The 20669-nt window shown below is 56.4% G+C and overlaps 1 protein-coding gene across 2 annotated transcripts in view; it reads right to left on the reverse strand.

Annotated features, from left to right (window-relative positions):
* Window positions 1-20669, reverse strand: part of FRMPD3 (FERM and PDZ domain containing 3) — a 65820-nt gene that overhangs the window by 26596 nt on the left and 18555 nt on the right. The window contains exons 2-13 of one of the 2 annotated variants that reach the window (XM_064463136.1): window positions 14036-14154; window positions 13147-13308; window positions 7402-7564; window positions 7049-7151; window positions 6630-6675; window positions 5264-5368; window positions 4100-4207; window positions 3421-3552; window positions 2769-2888; window positions 2487-2623; window positions 1535-1658; window positions 748-837 (exon numbers count right to left, since the gene is read on the reverse strand). In XM_064463136.1, coding sequence (XP_064319206.1) covers window positions 748-837; window positions 1535-1658; window positions 2487-2623; window positions 2769-2888; window positions 3421-3552; window positions 4100-4207; window positions 5264-5368; window positions 6630-6675; window positions 7049-7151; window positions 7402-7552 — 1116 coding nt within the window. In that variant the 5' untranslated portion in view covers window positions 7553-7564; window positions 13147-13308; window positions 14036-14154. Of the gene's footprint in view, window positions 1-747; window positions 838-1534; window positions 1659-2486; window positions 2624-2768; window positions 2889-3420; window positions 3553-4099; window positions 4208-5263; window positions 5369-6629; window positions 6676-7048; window positions 7152-7401; window positions 7565-13146; window positions 13947-14035; window positions 14155-20669 lie in introns of those variants that run through there. The other variant, XM_064463137.1, reaches the window with a different exon arrangement.

The following is a 20669-nucleotide window of genomic DNA, read 5'->3' on the forward strand; positions in this document are numbered from 1 at the left end:
CTGCAAGAGATGGAAGCCAGGAGGCAAAGCAAGGGAATCCCAGGAGAGGGAGCCCTGCTGAGACCTTGGGTGGGGGTAATGGCAAGGATGGCAGAGAGGTGACACTTACATGGAGACCCCTGGATGGGAGATGGAGCGAGAGGGATGGAGAGGTAAGCCAGGCAGAGGGGAGCCTTAGTGGGTCCACCATTCTCCTGTTTGGCTTGGTGGCTTTCCTCCTGCCGTGAAGAAAGTGAGGTGGCTTGGGTGAGGGGTGGAGAAACCTCTGATGGAGATGAGGGAGGAGTGGGGCATGGCGGTGGCAGCTTCCTGAGAGCTGCCAAGCAGTGGTCAGGCTGGACCACTGCTGATGGAGATTGTAAGGCCAGCCGGGCTATTTCCTGCGTGGACATGCAGCAAATGTGGTTGCCTTTGCCAACGGTGGCTCCCCTCCGAGACAGATGGCAGGATGCAGCCAGGGCAGGACTGAGCTATAAGAATGTGTCTGAAACTACTCTGACTTCATTGAGCAGGTGATCTTGTTGCCCAAAAGGCTGGCAAGAACATAGCCACTCCTGACTATGCAGAGCTGAAGACTGACCTACTGTCAGCAGAGGCTCTGAAGGCTTTTCTGGATGGGCTTGGACCCCAGCAGGGCAGAGCAAGGGAAGTAATTTCTGTGGGAGCCACATGTCCCCTGACTCTCCCCTCCAGCACATGCTCAGGAGCAGTGTCAAGCACCTCCCAGCCCATTCTAAATTACCGTACCAGTCCCACTGTGTTGAAGAGGACCCCAGCAAAGGTGGGCAGCTCATTCAGGATCCTCAGGTACTGCAGCTTTGCCTGGGCCGTGGAGACCTGACAAAACACATCACACAGGTGATCACCACTGGCACATGGGGGAAGAAATGCAAGAAGCTGGCGCAAATTCGGGAGCTCCCAGAGGTGTGCAGCGTGTTGGCGGGCAGCTCGGGGCATGCGCTGTGCTGGCAGCAAGCCTGGAGGCTTGACATGGGGTGGAAGGGGTCTCTGCTCCCCTTCCATCCTGGGCAGATGCTGGAAGGCAACTCAGAGAAGAGGCATGGCCACAGAAGAGACCAGACGCTTGATGTATAATCTCCCTGGAGGACATATAATCCCTCCAGAGATGTATAACCCTCCTGAGGGATATATAACCCCCCTGGGGAGCTCTGACAGCTGCAGAGACCAAAGCAAGTGGCTCAGCAGCCTCCTCCAGAGCTTTCCAAACCCAGAAGAAGAGATAATGATAAACACAGGCTTTACTGATGTGTGCTGCTTTGGCCAAGCTGAGAGCTGGCTCCTGGCTGATCTCACCCCACTGATCCTTGCTGCAGTCCCCGACATCCAGATCAGCACTCGGAAGTGGACTCAGGAAACAGAGCAGCTGCCACCCTGGGATTTATCTCCCATCCAGGGGGACTTAAGCAGCAATAACAGGAATCCTCAAGCAGCCAGGGACAACAGGATGGCTGGTGGGGGTGGCACGCTGCCACGCACACCAGCCCTGAGCTGTTGCTGCGCAGGTTGGGCTTACCTTGGTGCCACCAGGCTGGTTCTGGTGGGCTTTGAGCTGCTGTGAGAGGGATTTCCGGAGGGTCTTCTCTTTGATGAGCTGCAGGAGCGAGGGGGGCAGGAAGGGCTCCAGGCCCCACTCCTTCCTGTGGGAGGGAAGCCTGCCTGAGCCACCCGGCCAGAGACCCCGCTGATGGGCAGAGAGGGCCAGAAACCAGGGATGCTGCCAGAGAGAATTGTCTTGCCATCAGAGGGAGCCAAAGCGGCAGCAGCACTTCCTTGGTGTCACAGCTGCAGCCCCCAGCCAGGGTCCCCAAGGGGGTGGGACCCCCCAGCTGGTGTCACAGCTGCCAGCACCAGGCTGGGGAACACAGCGGTGCCAGGCTCTGCAGCCAAGCCCAGCTCCCACTCACCTTCATGTAAAATTAAGTGATGCAGGGAAAATCCCCAAACCTCTTTTGAGGTCCTCCCAGGGTGCCATCTCCCCACTTCCTCCCCGTGCACACTGGGCAATGCCAGCCTGCACAGATGGATTCTGTATGGAGTTAAGACCACCAGGAGCCACAGGAGGGCTGAGCCAGGGCTGCACAGCTTGGTGACAGGCTGAGATTATGCAGCCACAGTACCTTCTCCTCGCCTTGGATGCCATCTGGAAAATCAGCCCAGGTTCCCATGGAAATGACCCTGGGCTGGCAGCAAATATCCCCGTGAGCCCTGGCAAGGCTGTCGTGCACGGCTGGATGTCAGCGTGCGGGGGTCTTACATGGCCCCATGGTGAGACCGGGGGCTGCGTGTCACTGCTGCCAAGCCAATGAGCCACCGGCCAGCTCCAGGGGTCTCCCAGGGCAACTCACACTCAGCATCCTGAAATGTTGCTGCGAGCACCCCAGTTACAGAAGGGCTGCGAGCAGAGCACAGGGAGAGGACCCAGAGGAGGGCTGCATGGTGGCATGGGGGGAGGGAGGAGGACTCACTCCACATTCTTGAGGGAGACCTTCTGGCTGGGGCGGGTGGCTGAGACGGTGATGTAGATGTGGAGGGCAGCCAGCCTCAGCAGCATCTCTGGCTTGGGGTCTGTGCCGAAGCGCTCTCTGATCACATCATTGCGACTCTGCAGGAGGGAGGAGAGGTGTCCTCAGACAGCCACAGGGACAGGGCACCTGCCACCGGACAGACGCCTCCACAGGGCCCAGCCCGGGCAGACGCGTGGGCCACATGCACCATCAGTTCCCAGTTCCTAGGGGTGAGTCCCCTACCTGGATGTACAGGTACTCAAACGCTGCAGGATCCCGGTGCAGCAGCTCCACTGGGTCCTTGGGGAAGAAGCTCACACGGAAGAGGCATCTCATGCCATGGTAGTGTGTCCTCTGCACAACCTGTGGCAGGAGCAGAGGGGAGCGGTGAGCCCAGGAGCTGCCTGTATTTGCCTGCAGGGCAGGAGACCCCCTCTCCTCTCCCCTCTGGGTGGATTTGATTTCTCTCCTCTACGCACCACCTGATCCTTGCCCAGCCTTCCATGGTGTGACAGCTTTGCCCGGTGCTGCAGGGGTTTATGCCACCAAGGCTAATGCTTCCTCCACAAACCCGATTTTATCCCTGGTCCCATGCAGTGCCAGCTTCCTGGCTGTCCTGGGCAGGCCAAGGATGTTAACGAATGCTGTCTGCAGCTGCCCAGGCTGGAGCACAGAGTGTCTCCACATCAGGGTGGATGGGTAAAACCCTGATCATCTCCCTCTTTGGCCACCCTTTGCACCCCTGAGTCCGCAGGACCATGCCAGGGGCAAGGAGAGGCTACACCAACCCATGTCACAACCCTGGCCAAGCCCCATGCTAGTGGAAGAAGAGCCTCCCTCTGGCCCAGCCACCAGCCCGGGCCGTCCCAAAGCCCACCCATACCCAGCAGCTTACATGGGCCAGCGGCTGCTTGTCCTGGAGCAGCAGGAACCGGTGACTCTGTTCTGGGCTGGAATACTCCAGGACCAGGGCAAAGTGCTCGATATGCCTGAGGGACAGTCGGTCCTGCAATGTCACCATCACATCCTGCAAATGCCACAGACAGGCTTCGGTGCAAGGCAGTGGCTTCCTCCTAGGGTGGGAGTTGGCACCTCACTGAGACCCACCTCCTCCCTGGCACCTGGGGCCATGCCAGTGCAGGACAAGGCCCTGCAGTGCTGCGAGGGGCCACAGGATGGTACCCAGCCACTGCCAGGTGGAGTGACCTCGCAGCAGCAGGTGACCAGCTGCCAGACCTCCAGCACCTCGGGTAACACTGTGGTGTTCTGGAGTGGGGCTGCAGGGAGCTGGCCTGTGGCAGGAGGCTCGCAGGAGCATCCATCCTGGCTAGGGGGCTGGCTCACAGCAAGGAGAAAAGTTAGGAGTGGGAGAAAGACAGCAAAAACCCATCCCTGCCAGCTGCAAAGCATGTTGCCCAGGGAGGCAGAGGGGCTATCTATCATGCAGTGGCGGTTTGCAGCCAGTCAAGTGCTGCTGCGGTGTTTGTGCAAAGAAGCAGGAGACAAGGAAAAATGGATTGGGCAGGGGGAAGAGAGAAGCGTCACAGCGCTGTGGGGGCAGCAGAGGGGCCCACCTTCACGGTGGTTCGGCCATCAAACGTGAAGGATTTGATCTGCCCGTTCTCCAGGAAAACCTTCAGCACGTTAGGAATGAGAAGGAGAGCTTCTTTCTTCAACATCTCCTGGCACGTGGGGCCGGCAACAGGGGAGGCGAGGAGGATGCGGGGCACGGAGAGACGGAGAGGGTGGGGAGAGAGAATGAGTGTCAGTGACGGAGTGGTTACAGCATCTTGCAATTCCCTGGGCTTATGCACTAAAAGGCACATTTCCCTTGAAAATTTAGTGTCTCTGCTGAGCCATCGAGAAGCACAGAGCTGGAGCAATTCAGAGCTGCTTGACAGATTCACCTCCCCAGCTCCCAGCAGCTGCAGTGGGAACAGAGCATCCCACACTGCCTGGCATGTCTCAGAGTCATGCCCATGCCTGCAGCCTGTCCTACTCCCCAGCTGCTGTCCCAGAGGGGAGGCAATGGCCAGGGTGGCTCAGAGCTGATCCCCCTTTTCTGACCAATAACCCAAGCCTAGCCCACCTCAACCTTGCACATTCCCTGTGGAGGAAGTTGGGTGAAGGCTGATTTTATTTAGTGAGAAGCACTTAGATCAGATAATTACTTAATTGATTTTGCTTAAAAATAGAATTTGCTAGAAGCACTTTACAGCGGTTTTTTTTCAGTTTTGTTTTTGGTTTTTTTTATATGCTTCTTAATAAAACCTTTCTGCAATTAAGAGATAATGGCACTGGGCTGGAACTTAACTGCAGCATAACAGATTCCATTGCCCTGGTCACCCTGCCCCATGCATGGGTGCTCGTGTGGAGCCTTTGGCACCGGGTTGGAAGCCAGAGACCTTCCTTAGGGCAGGCACTGGCACGGCCTGGATGTCACCCTTGGGTTCCCAGGGAGACTCAGGTGGGATCAGGTTTCCAAGGACAGTTTTTGGGGCTCCATCCTGATGGAGGGACAGGGAAGGACCATAGCATGTCCTCCTAGCACTGACCCAACACCTTGAGTGTGCCCAAGGGCATCTGCCCTGTGGGGCTCCCCGGGCCAGAGGGCTACTCTCACCCATGGAGCCCAAATCAGGGGGGAAGAGCCCTGCAGCTGCCCATCACCTTGCACCCCACAGCCCCAGGGATGCCTCAAGGGGGTGAACCATGGAGAAAGGCAGCATAGAACTTACTGGGTCCGTCTCACCGACTGTCACCTGCTCTGAAAATCGGACCTTCGCCGGGTTGGACCTTAGCTTCGCCTTCTTGGCTGCGCTGATGAAAGCAGATTTGGGAGACTGGAAAGAGAGCACCGGGTAAATCACCTGCCTGGCCTTGGAGCTGTGGCGTGGGGAAAGCCAGACATGGAGCCCAAAGAGAGCCTCTCCAAAGCCAGCATGATGATGGGGAGTGGGCAGTGAACCATGAAATGCAGGGGTAGAAACAAAGTCCTCTTCACTGTGGTTATACAGTGCTGCAGGCAGGGCCAGAACGATGAGCAGCAGCCCCTGAAGTCACACCAGCACCCTCAGTGTGACTGGGGAGGCTGCATCCCCAGTGGGCACATGTGCCTGGTACCCCCTGTGCGGGCTTAGCTCCAGCAGATATGAGCCAGGGCTTGCTTTGAAGCACTGGCACTGGTCCAGATGAGAGAGACGAGCCCCTTGGATGTGGGTCTGCAGCTGCAAGGAGGAGCTGGGTGGCTTGGAGATGGGAGAAGGCAGGACCCCAGGATGATGTTCTGGTGGTAGTGCTGGGTGCCAGGGAGCCTCTGCCTGCACATGCTCCGGCATGGAGGTGGTCATGCTGCAGAGCTGTGCGCATCTGAGGGTGCCGGCATCAGCTGAGCAGCCTGTCCTGGCTGGCAGCCATCCAGGGCCAGGAGAAAAAAAAGCTTTTTTGGAGCCTGGCACACACCCCACTCCTGACAGAGCAGCACTGGGCAGTGGCATCTCCTTCCTGGCGAGGAGGGGAGCACAGGGGAGCTCTCACACTTATCTCCTTCACTGACATCAAAGGGCTCAGTAAAGCAGCGACGGTGCCCTGCCACCACTGCTGCCGGCATGATGGTTCAATCTGCTCCAGCACCACGGGCACCGAGCCCCAGTGCACCATCACCACCCGGTGCCAGTCCCACCGCCAGCTGCACTGCTCGGGGCCTGCAGCCTGGCACTGCCATCACCCCAGGGACTCCCCAGCCGAGCCTGCCGGGAACGGCAACAGCATGTCCCTCCCTGCCACCTCTGGCATGATGGGTCACTCCATCAGACACGCCTGATGCCCTTGGAGTATGGGTTGGGGATTTTTTCCTCCTTCCCTCCTTTGTGCAAGGAAGGAGTGACAAAGGCAGGGAGATGGCCATGTGCCTACACTGACCCTGCAGGGCTGCAGCAGCTCTCAGACCCGACAGCTTGGAAGAGCCTTGGGCTGGTGGGACACTAGTCAACACCTCAGTTGAGCTGCCTGAGTGGTCCCCAGGGCCTCCCCCCTCAGTCTCCCAAAGGGCCCTTAACCCCCGTCCTGCCTCCCCCAAGGCCGGCCATGGCCCTTCAGTCTCACCTGGTGGGTGTGCAGGACCGTGAGGATGATGAAGTCCTTGGCCTTCCTGTGACAGAAAGGAGAAATGAAGGGGAATGGGACCTCACAGTGGTGGACCTCAGCACGTGTATTTGGCTATCGAGAAAGCACACCCCACCCTCCCCAGCCTGATGGTGGCTTTGTAGCTCCTTGGGGATATTGGTACTATGGCTGCAGGTGCTCTCTCAGTGCTGCCCACCTGCTGGCCAGCCAGGAACAAGTACGGCACTTGCTCCAAGGCACTCCCCTTGCTCAGGCTGAGGCTTCCCCATGTGAGCAGTAACCATCAGTGACAGCGGAGCCTGGGGGTGTGCACTGACACCCCAAGGCTCCAGTTGGTGCACAGCAGCCCAGCATGAGCCCCCTCCCTGGAGGCGATGAGGGACGAGAGTTGTCCTCACCTGATGAGCTCAATGAATCTCTCTCTGGGGGCTTCACTCACGTCCTCATCGTTGATGGCCAAGATCTGGTCTCCTGGCAGGAGTTTATCCTCAGAGGGGCCGCCTGCCGAAAGAGAGGGTCAGGGCCAGCCCCGTCATCCCAGGGCTTCAGGGTCAGGGGGAAAGCAGCCAGCAGACTTCGGGAGTCCCAGGCACCCCCAAAGCATTCGCCCATGAATGTGGCTATGGAAGGCACCCCGCAGACCCACCAGAGGGGACAGGAGAGGACAGGAGCCCCAGGGAGGGGTCCCACCAGGGGAAGGTGCCACTGGGCTTCCTGGCACCTTGTGGCCGTGTCCAGGGACCCCCCCTACCTGCTGCCACCGAGCGCACCACCACCGGCCTCTCACTGCCGGCCACGAAGCCGAATCCGTAGCGGGGGTGGCGCTGGACCGTCACCTGTCGGAGCGTGTCCGAAGGCAGCTGCCCACATTCCATATCATCGCCACCGCGCTCCTCCGGCATCACATGGCTGCGCTGCAGAGCGGAGGGGCAGGCTGTAATGGACCCTATCACGGCAGCCCTCCCCACTCATCCCAAGCCCTCTGCGACCTGGAGGGCAGACCCACTCCACCTGCCTCCTGCATCACTGCTGGCATTGTGGGGTCCCAGCAGCTTGCCGGGACATCCACAGCCCCACGCCCTCCCTTGCAGAGCGGTGCTGCTCAGTGACTGTCCTTGCCGCAGTGCCAGCAGCTCGGGCAGGGAGACGCTCATGGAGATACCCACCAAGGGTAAATCATGCTATACTCTCCCAGCACCTCACTTCATCTAACACAGCTGCACAGTATCAGAGATAAGTGGAAACAAAGTCAGGCAGTCTGAAAACTGGGATTAAGGCAGGCTCAGCCATGGCTGCTGGTTCTACGACTGAGTCTCTGCTGCCAGCCCCAGGACTCCTTGAAGCACTGACAGCCAGAAACTGGGAGGACCCAGCCCAGGGCAAGGTCATGCCAAACCTGCCCTTGGCATCCCTGAGCAATGCCAGCTGTGGCTCCAGGCTGCTCAGCAGGGCTGTGAGCCTGCTACTGGGGAGCAATCCTAGCACCATCGGGATGGTGGTGGAGCACAGCACAGACAGATGGCAATCTGCACATCCCCGACCAGAAAAGCAAAGTGATGAACAGCCCATTGTTTCTGTGCTGCTCATTGCTTGTTCCTGTCCAGGCTATTTAGCTTGCTTAAAAAAAGATCCTTCCCAGCCTTTTGGCAACACATCAATTGTTCCGACTCTTATCAGTTTAGGATTTGACGCATCATCCATCTAATGCAATCTGTCTGCATTTCTGACGCCCCCCACCCGCTCCCAGCACCGCATGTTGGCACCTGCTGAAGAGGGATGGCATGTGGGGCCAACAGAGGATGGGAACTTCTTTCATCTCTGTGCCAACACGTGTGTAGCTTTGGGCTTGAGCACATTGCTGCCAGGAAAGACAGGTGACCCGTCCCAACATCCTTTAAGAGATCAGGGTCTAGCCCTGTCCCTGCTGCCTCATCTCCAACGGGAGCCAGGAGGGTTCTGAGAACTGGGCGCCTCCACCTAGTGTCAGGGATACAACGCTGGCTGTGGATGAGCTGCACTCTGTGGTGACGGGATGCCATCACTGCCAGGTCCACCCTGACCCACCCCTGCTGCCCAGCCAGATGAGTACCCATGGCCTTCCCCTCCCTCGTGCAGTGGTACATGGCTGGAGAAGCAAAACAGTGAGATCTGGGGAAGGGAACTGCTGAGGAGCAGAAGCGTGCAGGCATCTCCTGGGGCAGGGGGGAGTCCCGCACCCATCAGCAGTCCCAGCGGGGGTGCACTCAGGTGCAGGGTACAGGGCCAGCTCCATCTCCAGGAGAGCGCAGCTGTGGAGAAGAGCAGGCGAGACCGTCTCCCCTGCGACTGGCTATGCGCCGCCTCATTAGCTGCTCTGCTACTCCCATAAGCATTTAAAAGAACAACAGCAACAACAACAACAACAAAAATCACACGATTCAACAAATTTTCTCAAATGAATATTATCCAAAGCCATTGTCTGTGGCTGAAAAGAGGACTGAACATAGCACTGCGTCTCTGCATGCCTGACATGGCCAGGAATAAAGCCTGCTGTTTGCAGAGATATAGCTAGCTGCCAAGAGACAGCAGAGCCACTGAGCTGCTGGCTTCCCAGGGGAGAATGCCTTCTTTTGTCCCCCCTCAAACTGCCCACAGCAATTCCATCCCCCACATCCAACAAGCCCCCACAGCACCTGAATGTGAGGATGAACTGCAGGGCTCAAAGTACCAGGATGCTTCAGAGATGTGGCTGAGTTCAGTGCAATTGCTCTGGGGAAACTGAGGCAGGGTTTTGCTCACTAAGTCACAGCCAAGTGGATGACAAGTCCCAAACTACAGCTGCCCAGTTAAAGCTGTTGTGTCCCCAGATGAGTCCTTTTGTGTGCAGTTTGGGAGTGGGTCTCATTCCTGCTGCTCCCCACGGAAGCTGTGGCTGAGCCACAACCCTCTGGTGACTGCCCAGGAACAGCAGCCTCTCACGTAGCTGAATTACCATCAGAAAAAGTTAGCAGGGAAATCTTTGCAGCTTAAACAGACAGAAGGAAAAGAAAGCACACCTCATTCCAGCCACAACCAGTGTGTTGTCCAGCATTAAAGGAAAGAAGGGAATAAAGAGCTGGATCTGACAATAAAACTCCTTTACCAGACTTTTAGGCTGCTCCTCTCCTGATAAGACTTTGACGCTGCAGAAGCATTACCAGGAAATTAAATAAAAGAGGACCAGTGTCCTCGTAAGCAGAACTCATCTACTCCTGGAGAAGCAGTAATGTACTCAGCAGCAGGTATGACATGCCTTCTCTGTGCTGTGGCTCTGAACGTTCTTCCCATGGCAGCTCTCCCACGCTGAGCTTGGGGCACAACACGTGATTGCCCTGGACCAGAGCAAGAGGTTGGAGAAAACCAGCAGCAGCAGTGGGAAACGCTCTCCCTAACACGGTAATTACAGTTTGGCTGCATCCCAGGACCACAGGAGCCATCAGTTCCCTGAAGCATGTTTTCTGTGTTTCTTCTAGTTCCTGGGCAAAGTGCACTGTGCTGCAAATCTCTCAGCCTCGCTCTCACAGCAGGGAACCGGGGCTATAAAACGACACCAGGAGCTCAGCAGGTCTGCTCCCTCAGTGGCACCCAAACCCAGCCCCGTCCCAGACTCAGCAGCCAGTGATCCAGGCCACGCTGGTTGGAAAACACCCGCCACTCCCCTTAGTGAGCACAGACCAGTGCTGACCCCATGCCACCACAGGGAACAGATAGCTGTTCATGTGTGTCCCCACCTGCCTACTGCCTGCCCCCAGCCTGAGAGGCTACACCGTGTCCCCGCGCATCTCTGGGGACCGCCATGGCAGAATGTCACCAAGACACAATGTCATTGGAAAACAGCTCAGCACAAGGTAAAAGGACTCACCAGGAGAAGCCCCCCTGTGCCCATCAGCAGCAGGAGCCCACCACAGACATGCCCCTGTGGGATGATGCCTGCTCCTCACGGTGTCTTGACTGACACAGCATGAAGATATCCCCTCTCCTGGGGCTTGGACACTTATCTTCTGTGCTTAGGGCTCTGACACCAATCTGGTCATGCTCTGCCACCCAAGGTAAGAGAGACATCAGCTCCATCTGGTCACTCCCCTCCATGATATGCCACCAATGGATGTACCTTCAGTTTCCTAAGCACCTTCAGACCTCAGTGCTACAGAGCATGGCTGAATCCAGAGTTCTCACTCCCCCCCAGACAGATAAAGGCAGAGCAAGAGTTACTCCAAAAGCTGACACACACATTTTAAATTTCTTACTGCAGTAAACCTCTGCTCCCTTTGAGGACTGGTTTGCTCCCTTTGCTTTTAGTGCTGACTGACCATCTCTGCTAGTGGGAAAAGCCACCATAACAAACCAGTACCACCTGCCTGGGAGGAGCAATGGTCTCCATCTCCCCAGGACACTCACACCACTTCCAGCTGCTTTTAAACAGGGCGGCACCAGGTGGAAACACTTTCTGCAGCTGAAGAAGGGCTTATGGCTAAGCCTCCAGGATGGGGAGTACAGAAAGGTCTTGAGCCTTTTGTGGAGGGGCACTTTGCACAGATGGTGCTGCAGGGGTGGGTGCCAGCTCTCCTCTCCCTTCCTCTGCTGCCATGAACATCCTGAGAACAAACAGAGCCTGTGGATTCCTGTCTCTCCTGCTGCAAACTCGTGCCCGGCTCCTCCATCTGCCAGGCTGCAGTTGGTGAATGGATTGCAAGGCATGTGGGATCCTGAGCACGTGTGGCAGTGGCAGGAAATGCCAGGGAACGGGCCAAGAAGTGTTTTTATGGGAAGCATATGGCAGCTCCAGCCTCACACGCTGCCCTCCATCTCAGACAGAGCCTGCAAGGCTGCCAGGGCGCGTGAGGACCAACAGCAGGGACAAGAGCAGAGCGGGCAGAGATGGTGGGCACAGGATCCACCGTGACTTGTATCTCTGCTCCATCTACTGTGCAAATCTGCATCCAGCAAGCATCTGGTCACCTTAGAAAATGCCATTTGGACCCCATTAACATGTCAGGTGTCCCCAGCAAGGACAAACAGATGTTGTACTTCCAGACCACTGTGAAGCTGGCCTGGAACTCAGACATGCAATGAACACAGGCAGACTGTGATGGCTTGCTTTGGCAACAGTTAATGCCTGGCTGAAGCGAGGACGGCTGAACTGAGGGGTGCCAGCCTGGCTGAGACCGACATTAAAGGCAGCAGAATGACCCAGGCCTTCATGGCTGAAGCTGTTCATGGACCCAGCCTGGAGGACAGCAGCCTGCGTATGGCTCTGCCATATGGGCCTGGATTTTAACCCCTGTGCTCCAGCTTGGATTTACTGTCAATATTAGGAAGCAATTTAAAAACAGGAGAGCTCTTCAAAAGGGTTAGCTTTACTGTTGGCGCTGAGTCTGTCCTGAACTGGCAGGTATGCCAGGTATGCTGCTGGTACAGAGGTTGGGTGCCAGATGGCAACCGTTATAGGGCAAAAATACTCTGGTCTTTTAGTGCAGGAACAAGCAGATGGCGAGCAGTGTCCCCCAGCACAGCCGGAGCTGAGCTGCTGGAAAAAGCCAGTGTGCGGCTGAAGGCAGCTGTAAATAATGAAGCAGCAGCCGCAGCCTGGCTCTGGGCAGCAGCCGCAGCTCTCTGCTGCTCAGCCTGCAGCTTTTTAAGTGGTCCTGGCATCTCAGCTGGAAACAAACACAGGCAGAGGGGCAGGAGGGATGGAGGCCAGGTGGAAATCCCAGGACCTGTGATACTGTGGGAGTGGCAGAGAGGGATGGAGAGGGGCTCAGCCCCCTGGCAGGGAGTGGAACTGGCCTGACCTGGTGCTCAGAGATGCATCTTGGAGGGTGAGAGGGGCCATTCACAAAGTAATGCTGCTTATTAACAGAAAATACAGTGCGGGCATGGCTAACAGAGACCCTGCGCCCCAGCCTCCAGACATGCTCAGGTCAACAGAAGAAACAGCTTCTGTGCAGGGAGAGATGGTCCTGAAACAAGCCCCGTGAGACAGGGCCAGAAGCACGACCCGGAATCTGAAGCCCAGTCTGGATTGCACCTTCTACAGGCAAACACTCACGAACATCGTCTTCCCCATCTAAGATTTGGGCTCTCTAGCCGAAACGAAAGAAGAGGAAGAGGGACCTTGATGGGGCCCCTAAAACCAGCCTGACATGTGGCAGGGAGCTGGCACCACATGAGAACTGGAGGGCACCTGTGGAAGGAGGCTTAACACATGAAAAAGGCAGAACTTTGCCACCCAAGAGCCAATTAATCCCTGGAGCTTGCTGCCACAGAATGCTGGGGAGGCTGTAAATTCAACTGGATTTGAAAAGCAATTTCCAGCTACTAAAACCAGAGGCGTCCAAAATTCCCATGCTATAGCTTGCCAAAAGCTGGGAGAATTTATACCAGTAAGAGTCTGCTTGGGATGAGCCCTATCCCTCAATACAGTGGGAGAGAGGACCTGAGCCCACCTCTCTGGCACACCGATGGGGCACGTACCTACCTGTGTGTGTCAGGCCACTGGCATGGACTCCTCGAGGCGTGTGGGAGTGTGGCAGAGATGGGACCCTGCTTGCACGCGCCTGAGTGTGCTGCTGGGCGCCTTCAGGAGGCAGCAGGGCTCCAGGGCAGGTGCTCGGCAGCAGTGCCGCGGGGCATTGGGTACCTGTGGGAGCGAAGGACGCTGAGCATGAGATGAGGAAGACCTCCAAGGCATCCACACGCAGCCTGGTCATGCCCACACAAATTGGGGACAGGCTGGGGTGCTGTGCAACCTGTCTGAATGCTCCCCAAAGACAGTGGGTTGCCTCATTTGTGCAGGTTTCCACACTGTTACAAACACTGTTCTATAAATGCAATTTTTTTTTTTTAACCTGAGGGCTCCCACCATTTTCTCCTCCAATTTTCCCTACAATTTTTGGCTGTTTAAGGCATTTTTGTTCTCCCCAGCTGGAGGAGCACCTTGCTGAGAAGAGGATCAAAGAAAAATCCTTTAGCAACAGGGTCAGGCCCAGAAGGCTTGTGCTCTTGCCTCACCCAGCAGCAGGCAGGGGAGCCACAACCCCGGGGCTGCTGGCAAAACCGAGCTGAGCTGGAGAGCCTGGGCTGGAGGAGAGGGACTTGGGACAAGCAGGCGTTCCCTTGCAGGGCTCTAACAAATCTGCCTGCAGTGACAGAGGGACAGCAAGCGGAAAGCCCGTCTCCTCTCTAGCGTGTTGAGCACATGCCCTGAGCATGGGCTGCAAAGCCACACCATGGGACAATTTTTTAATGGTATTTTGCTTTCCCTTTGGGGATGCCCAAGCAGCTAGGCACTAATTTTGGGCCTGGGAGAAACTGTTTTCCAGCCCCTCCTCTGCTACTCTCCGCTGTGGTGACCATGGGCACATTACCTTGGTCCTCTCCTCTGCGGTGCTCCACTGGTGTCAGCAGGCAGGAGCCCCCCTTGCTCAGCCAGGGCAGGGCTGGGGAAGACGTTACAAACTCAGAGGGGTTTTTGTCTCTGTGAAGACTATAGAAATACAGTAAACAGACAGTCAACACTGGGCTAAAATGAGATGAACACATAAGAGGATTAATCAGAGATAAGGAGCGATGGAATAAAATTCACAGCACTTTTCTCCTTTATTTGTGTGACACTGCAGCTGCATGATGGGGGCTTGGAGTGACACCAGTTCCCCACCACAGCCTGTCCGCTTTCTGTTGCTCGTTTTCTGCTGCTGACTGAACGACTCAGCTCTTCGTTCCCCATTTTTAACCTGGGAGACCTTCGTGTTCTATTAACTTTTCTTTCTGGTGGTTCTAGAGACAACCTCCTGGCCCCATGGGGAGGAGGAGGCTTACACCAGGTGATGGGTGCCAGCCTCCCACCCCTTTCATGCTGGCACGGGCAGCTTGAACCCAAACAGAGCCTTTCCTGCAGGAGACCCCAAATGCACACAGTGTGTCCCCAGAGCCTTGTGCTCCTTGGGGACAGGCTCTGGCTGCTGCACGACACAGCCGCTCCCCTCCGGCAGCGAGGCAGCAGGAACACGGCCCCTCCATACCTACCCAGGCACCAGGTGAGGGGCCCTGTAGTTCCCCCCCTTGCTCTAAAGGATTTGCAGGAGGAGAAATTTATTGCTGCATACAAAGTCCAGAGGTATGTTAAATAAAGGGGGGGGGGGGAATTACAGATCCTTTACATCCCATTAGCGAGAGGGCACAGTCTGCATCCCCTCACAGGCAGCAGTGAGGAAGATTCAGGGATGCTGTCAGCCCCTCTCTCCCACTGCCACATAAGGAAGCTTGAAAATCCAATCAAGCACTTCCCTTTGGGCCCTCATGAATCCCAGGACTTTCACTCTGAATTTACAGAGAGCAATTTGCTCGGCTGGTGACTTGCTAGAGGTTTTCAGGACTGCTATCTCCACCCAGCATAGGGCAGAGCAGAGCAGGGAAGGGGCCTGAGGGAAGGGATGCGAACAGAGGCGGCAGGACAACAGAACAGACAGCAACATCCCCAGCCCAGATGGCTGCATGTCAGCCCCCTGGGTGCAGAGGGAGTGTGAGCCAGACCCAGCATGCACCTCCCAGTGTGGTCCAGTGACCCACGGCTCAGCGCTGCCAGCCCATCCAACGTGAGAGCTCGCCTCGACACAGAGGTGGCAAACCCTGGAGCATTTCTGGCAGCACAACATTGGACAGAAGGTCCCCCAAGCCATGACAGAGCTGGCCCATGAGCTTGCCTGGGTGGCAGCGGGGACTGTCCCACCAAGCTCCTGATACTGTAACCAGCCTTGACCAAAGCTACACAAGAACCCGTTTACAGGAGGTGACAAACAGCATCACTGGGTCCCCTTTCACCCCTGCCTTTTCTGGGAGCCTTTTCCATGCTCTGAGGCTCAGTAGAACTCTTGAGCTGACGCCAGATAAAGGCAAAATCATTAAAAAAAGAAAAAAGCAAAGGAGAAGGGGGGGCCTTTGAGTGTGATGCTTTCAGCCTGGGGCTGCCGGCATTTCTAGCAGAGAGGCTTAATTTATACTTCCTTATAATCTCTTTATAACCTGCTCTGAGCTCTGCTGCCTGTGCCAGTGTGCTCCTGGGGGTGCAGGGCGAGAAGGGGACTCTGCAAGCTGCAGTGAGTGGGCTTGCGAGTGTAGCACGCTTCCCAGGTAGCCAGTCCTATATTTAGAGGCACACCCGCCCATGCATACTCTGTTTTCTACACGTGTGTGTACAAATGTTGCACCGAACCAGCAGCCTCAGGAGATGGCATCTCTCTGTTGACAGCAGACACGCACGTCTCACCAGCTGCATGCCTCCTTGTCCACAAGCCACCTGAAGGCGCTTGCCTGGGGAAATGGCATGGGCACATGGATGTGGAACTTCTCCTGAGGCAGCATCTCCTGACGTGCATGCCTCAGGGTCTCTCTGGGATGCACGCGAGCAGGCTCCCCTTTGGGATGCAGGCACACATGGTCCCCCATGGGATGCAAGCACCTGGGGTCCTCATGGGATGCATGCATACACGGTCCCCTGTGGGGGACAGGCAGGCTGCTGGGAACGCCGAAGGGACCTCCCTTCCACCAGGCCAAATGCTACACAAGAGCTACCTCCTACCCACAGCACAGATCCCTGCTGGGCACCCACCAGGCTGCCTGCCCACTGCCGGCACATGGCCCCAGTGCTCTGCCAGCGCTCCCCAGCAGCTCCCAAGGTTGCACTCACCTGGTTGTGGCATAAGAAGGAGTGCAGATGCCTGTGCAGCCTTCCGGTCCCTGGCATACCAGATGGGACCAAATTACCAGCAAGATTGAGATGCTGATTACCCACGTGCTGTGCGAGTGCCTCCCACTGCCAGCGACTTGGCTCTGCCTGTGCCGGCAGGCGCTGCTCTGCGGGGCCATTGTGCTTCGCACGCAGCACAGTGTTTGGGAAGCATCGGTAATGCAGGAGGAACACCCTGACAGGTTTCTAAACCAGACTAAATTATTTAAAAATTATCGACGTCAAGAGTTTGCCTCCCCTATCAGATGTGGGGGAGCAACAGCGCAGGCTGCTGCTGGCAGATGAGCAGCGACTGCCTCAAACAGAGCCAGCACACAGGCCACATCCCGCACATGGCTCCTGATGGAGATGCTGGTGTGGCTTTTGCTGAAGGCATGGTAATGCAGGCAGCCATCTATGCACCGAGCTTCATAGCAGCAGACATCAGCACTCCTGCTGCATAAGAATCTGATGATTTTCCGAGTTCCTGCTGTAGTAATTAGGTTGATCAGCCCATGCAAATCAGTTTCTATTTGAAACCAGCCTTATTTAATGGGATCTGCTCAGTATTTGCCTCCTGAAGTTTTCACACAGATCAATATTCCCCATTTCAGGTGTGAAAGGCAACTGGGGCAGAGAATGGTCAAGCACAGGACCCAGCTTGGTGCTCACCAGCAAATTTCTCAGCTTCATTCTCACACGTGAGTTGATGATGTTTCCAGAAACAAAAGAGCTTAGGCTCTGAAAACCCATCTCCTCTGGCAATGGATTATGACATTAGATCATTTCAGTCATTTAGAGGAGCGTTTGGATAACTGAATTTACACAATTTAGTCCTTGGTGTCAGCGAGTTCAGAAGGAGAGCCCTTCCACTGTGGCCTATTTTGAATATGCAAATCAACCGCACACAAGAAGATTCATTTTGTAAAGTGCAAGCTGAAAAAGCAATGCCAGTTCTCATCCATTTCTGGTCGACATTTTATTTAATAGGCTATTCATTTGCCCCGATGTCCCCAGCAGCAGTAACAACTGCCTCTTCAACCTCCCCTAGCTCACCACGAGCACCCTTCTCAGGAGCCAGACCAGGGGTCCTGGTGCCTCAGCAGGATTTAACCATCCCGATCCCCCTGGGAGCACGCTCATTCTCTGCCTGGCAGTTAATGAGCCCTTAGGGCACGGGTACCCCGGATATCTGTGTCCTGGAGGAGGCTGATCACATTAGTGATCACATTAGCAGTGGTGAAGGCGTTACGACAGCAACCTGCAGCTGTTCAATGCCGCATGCCCAGCACTGGCTCCAGGAGCCCTTGGACAGCTCCGTGTCTTCCAGCACCAACTGATAATCCCAAATGGAGAGGTAACCCCCCAAACTTCATCCCTCAGGCCTGATCCTTCCAGGGCTGCAGAAGCCTGAGCCCTCTTTGAACCACTGGGAGAGGGCTGCCCTGAACTCCTTAGAAAGCCTGTGCTGAGCCCAAGCCAACCCATGCAGTCTGGGTCTGTGCTGCATAGACCTTCCCCAGCTCCGTGGACCCTGGACCAGGTGTTTTGGCATGCTGTGCCCTGAGACGTGCACAAGCCCATCAGTGAGTGAAACCCCTGGGGATGCACACAGGTCTGCTCTGAGCCTCCACCCAGGGCCTAGGACCTTTCTTCCTATCTGCCCTGCTTTGGTTTCTCTTGCTCCCGCCTACCTCTTTTCTGTTCATCTCCAGAGCCCTGCCATGGCGCTCATGGCTGCCCTGCAGGGGCTTTAGCTCACCGTCCTCTGGGCTGGACTTGGCATCTCAGCCCCAGCCAGGGCAGGTACAAAGCGCAGGTCTTGGAGGCTGTGCTCCTGGTGCTCCCAGACCAGGCAGGGCAGACGCTAAGCTTAACTGAGCTTTGCTGAGGGGAAAACCCCCCCTGGCAGAAGGGAAGGGGATGTCTGAAAGGGTGTCTCAGCTCTGCAGAGAAGGGGACAGAGCTGCGGGGAGGGAGCCAGGCAGCAGAGCAAGGACCTGTCTCTGGGAAGGGAGCATGTTGCTTGAAGCAGCCAGCTGCCCTGGGAGACCACAATGGGCATGGCTCTTCCCACCAACCGCACTGCTCTCCTTTTTTTTCCCCCTCTCCTTTTCTCCAATTTATCTTTTTGACAGGTTCAATGATGCTCCCGCAGACTGAAAACAATAGAGATGGAGTTTCAGCCAAGGTAATTTCAGAGCTGAATCAAAGCTGAAATAACCTAGGCACATAACAGCTGAACAAAGACAACTCGGCAAGGGGGGACAGAGCAGTGCGGGAGCCCTGTCCCCCTCCGCAGCTCCAACCGCCTGGCTGGCTGGCGTGGGGGACAGCAAGGCCCACCCAGGAGCTCAGTGTGTGTCAATCTCCCCTACTTGTCTGCCATCCCCTTCTGGCCCTGGTAGCACCATTTCCCCCTCCCATAGATGCAAGCCCCCATTCCAGTGTAAAGCTGGCCCTCGCAGCTGCAGCTGAGTAAGTACGTGCTTGCCCGGCACGCTGGCTCCGTGCTCTGCATAGCAAGCACCAGCTTTTGCTTTCCTGACCTTACAGCCTTGCAGAGCAGCCCAAATCTTCCAGGCAGAGATTATTTTTATTTTACACATGCTACTCTGCTGCTATGTGAAGGAGCTGGGAGGGATGGACAAACAGACAGACAGGTGGGGAGAGATGGAAGATGAGGTGATTTCTGCCAAATGAATATCATATCTGGACTCTTGACAAGGAACAAGACAAAATACTCAGTATGACTCAGCCTGGAAACACATGCTGGTTCCCAGCCCCACCACCAAGACTGGTGCATCCCCATCGCTCAGCCACTGTCCCATGAGGGAGCAGCCCAAGGCTGCTGCCCCAGCGCCCACCCCGAATTCATTTCATGGCCAGGTCAGGTAGAGCTAGGCAGCTCCTGAGACGTGGACAGGCTGTGTGTGCTGAAAGGCAGCCAGGCAAAACGGGGGTTAATGCTCTGCAGGACGAGCTGTGCGTGGCTGACACGCTGCTTGGTCTCTTGCAGACCTCCCGAAAGCAGCTGTCAGAGCCTGTCTTGTTCCAGCTCCCTGCCTCTCCAGACACACCGGTAATACCGCTTTGCTGTGCATGTTCCCGGTTTGTTTCTCTCTGAGAGTGAAAGGGTTTGAGCACTGGGAGCCTCACTGCTCTTGGACAGCATCAAAAGCACCCAGTGGAACAGAGAAATGGAAGGCGTGGGACCACAAGCATCTCCCCAGGCTGGTCCATGATGGCATCTCGTGCCCCAGAGCTCCACCCAGGGGAATAGGGCTCTGTGCAGGACACTGCTCACATCCTGGGTCAAGTTCAGGGGGCTGAGGGAAGCAGCAATATGTCCTGCTCATGTGTTTTACATGTGAAACTCCACATCCAGCTCCAGAGTTAACTGTGGGTCTGGGCAAGAGCTGCCTCAAGTACCTTCCCTGGGTGAGCCCCACATGAGCATCTCTAGCCCTTTCCTTCCTAAGGCAGCTCCCTGAGGCTGGCAGGGGTCAGTGGCTACCCCAGCCCCAAGGAGCTGACGCCATCCCCACCTGCTCCCCAGCCAGGGCACCATATGCCGTGGCAGCTGCGGCTCACCCAAGTGGGTGCAAAACCCCTCGCTGGGGCTGGGTGGGGGCAAGCCCTGGAGCAGGGCACAGCAATGCTCAGCTCCTGCCAGAGCCCTGAATCTTCTAAGGTGCTCAGCATCACCTCCTCGGACCAGGGGGATGTTAGCTCCCCCTCCTCTCCACCCTCCCCCAGGTGGCTCCATCTCTCTGGAGGATACAGCCCAGCACTGATTAACGTGGGGCTGAGCATATTCCTGAGGACATGCAAATAAAACCACAGCCCTTCTCACTCCTTACGCACTGGGGAAATAGTTACCCATACCACCTGTTTACAATAAATGCTGTAGTGCGGAAGCCAGAGTGACAGCTCTGAAGATGGCACGTCAGCTCTGGCTGTCCTGGGAGGACCTGTCAAACTGTCACACAGCATTAGCTGCAACACATTACCACACGGTGCCCTGCAACCCGCACTGCCAGGGGGCTGCAGCACCCCTGCTGTGCCGCAGCACCCAGAGCCCCCAGCGTGAGGAAGCCCTGCCTACCCTCCATTACCCCTCTGGGCAGCCCCTAGCCAAGGGGCGCTGGCCACTACTTTTGTTACCTGGCCCCTTGCATCCCTTCTCCTGCAGCAGGACACCTATGGTCTGCTGTCCATGGGCTTTGTAGACCATGATGGACTGATGGAATGAGGTTGAAACAACCAACTGGCTG

The sequence above is a fragment of the Phalacrocorax carbo genome, chromosome 11 (assembly GCF_963921805.1).
Source record: "Phalacrocorax carbo chromosome 11, bPhaCar2.1, whole genome shotgun sequence".
Lineage (NCBI taxonomy): Eukaryota > Metazoa > Chordata > Aves > Suliformes > Phalacrocoracidae > Phalacrocorax > Phalacrocorax carbo.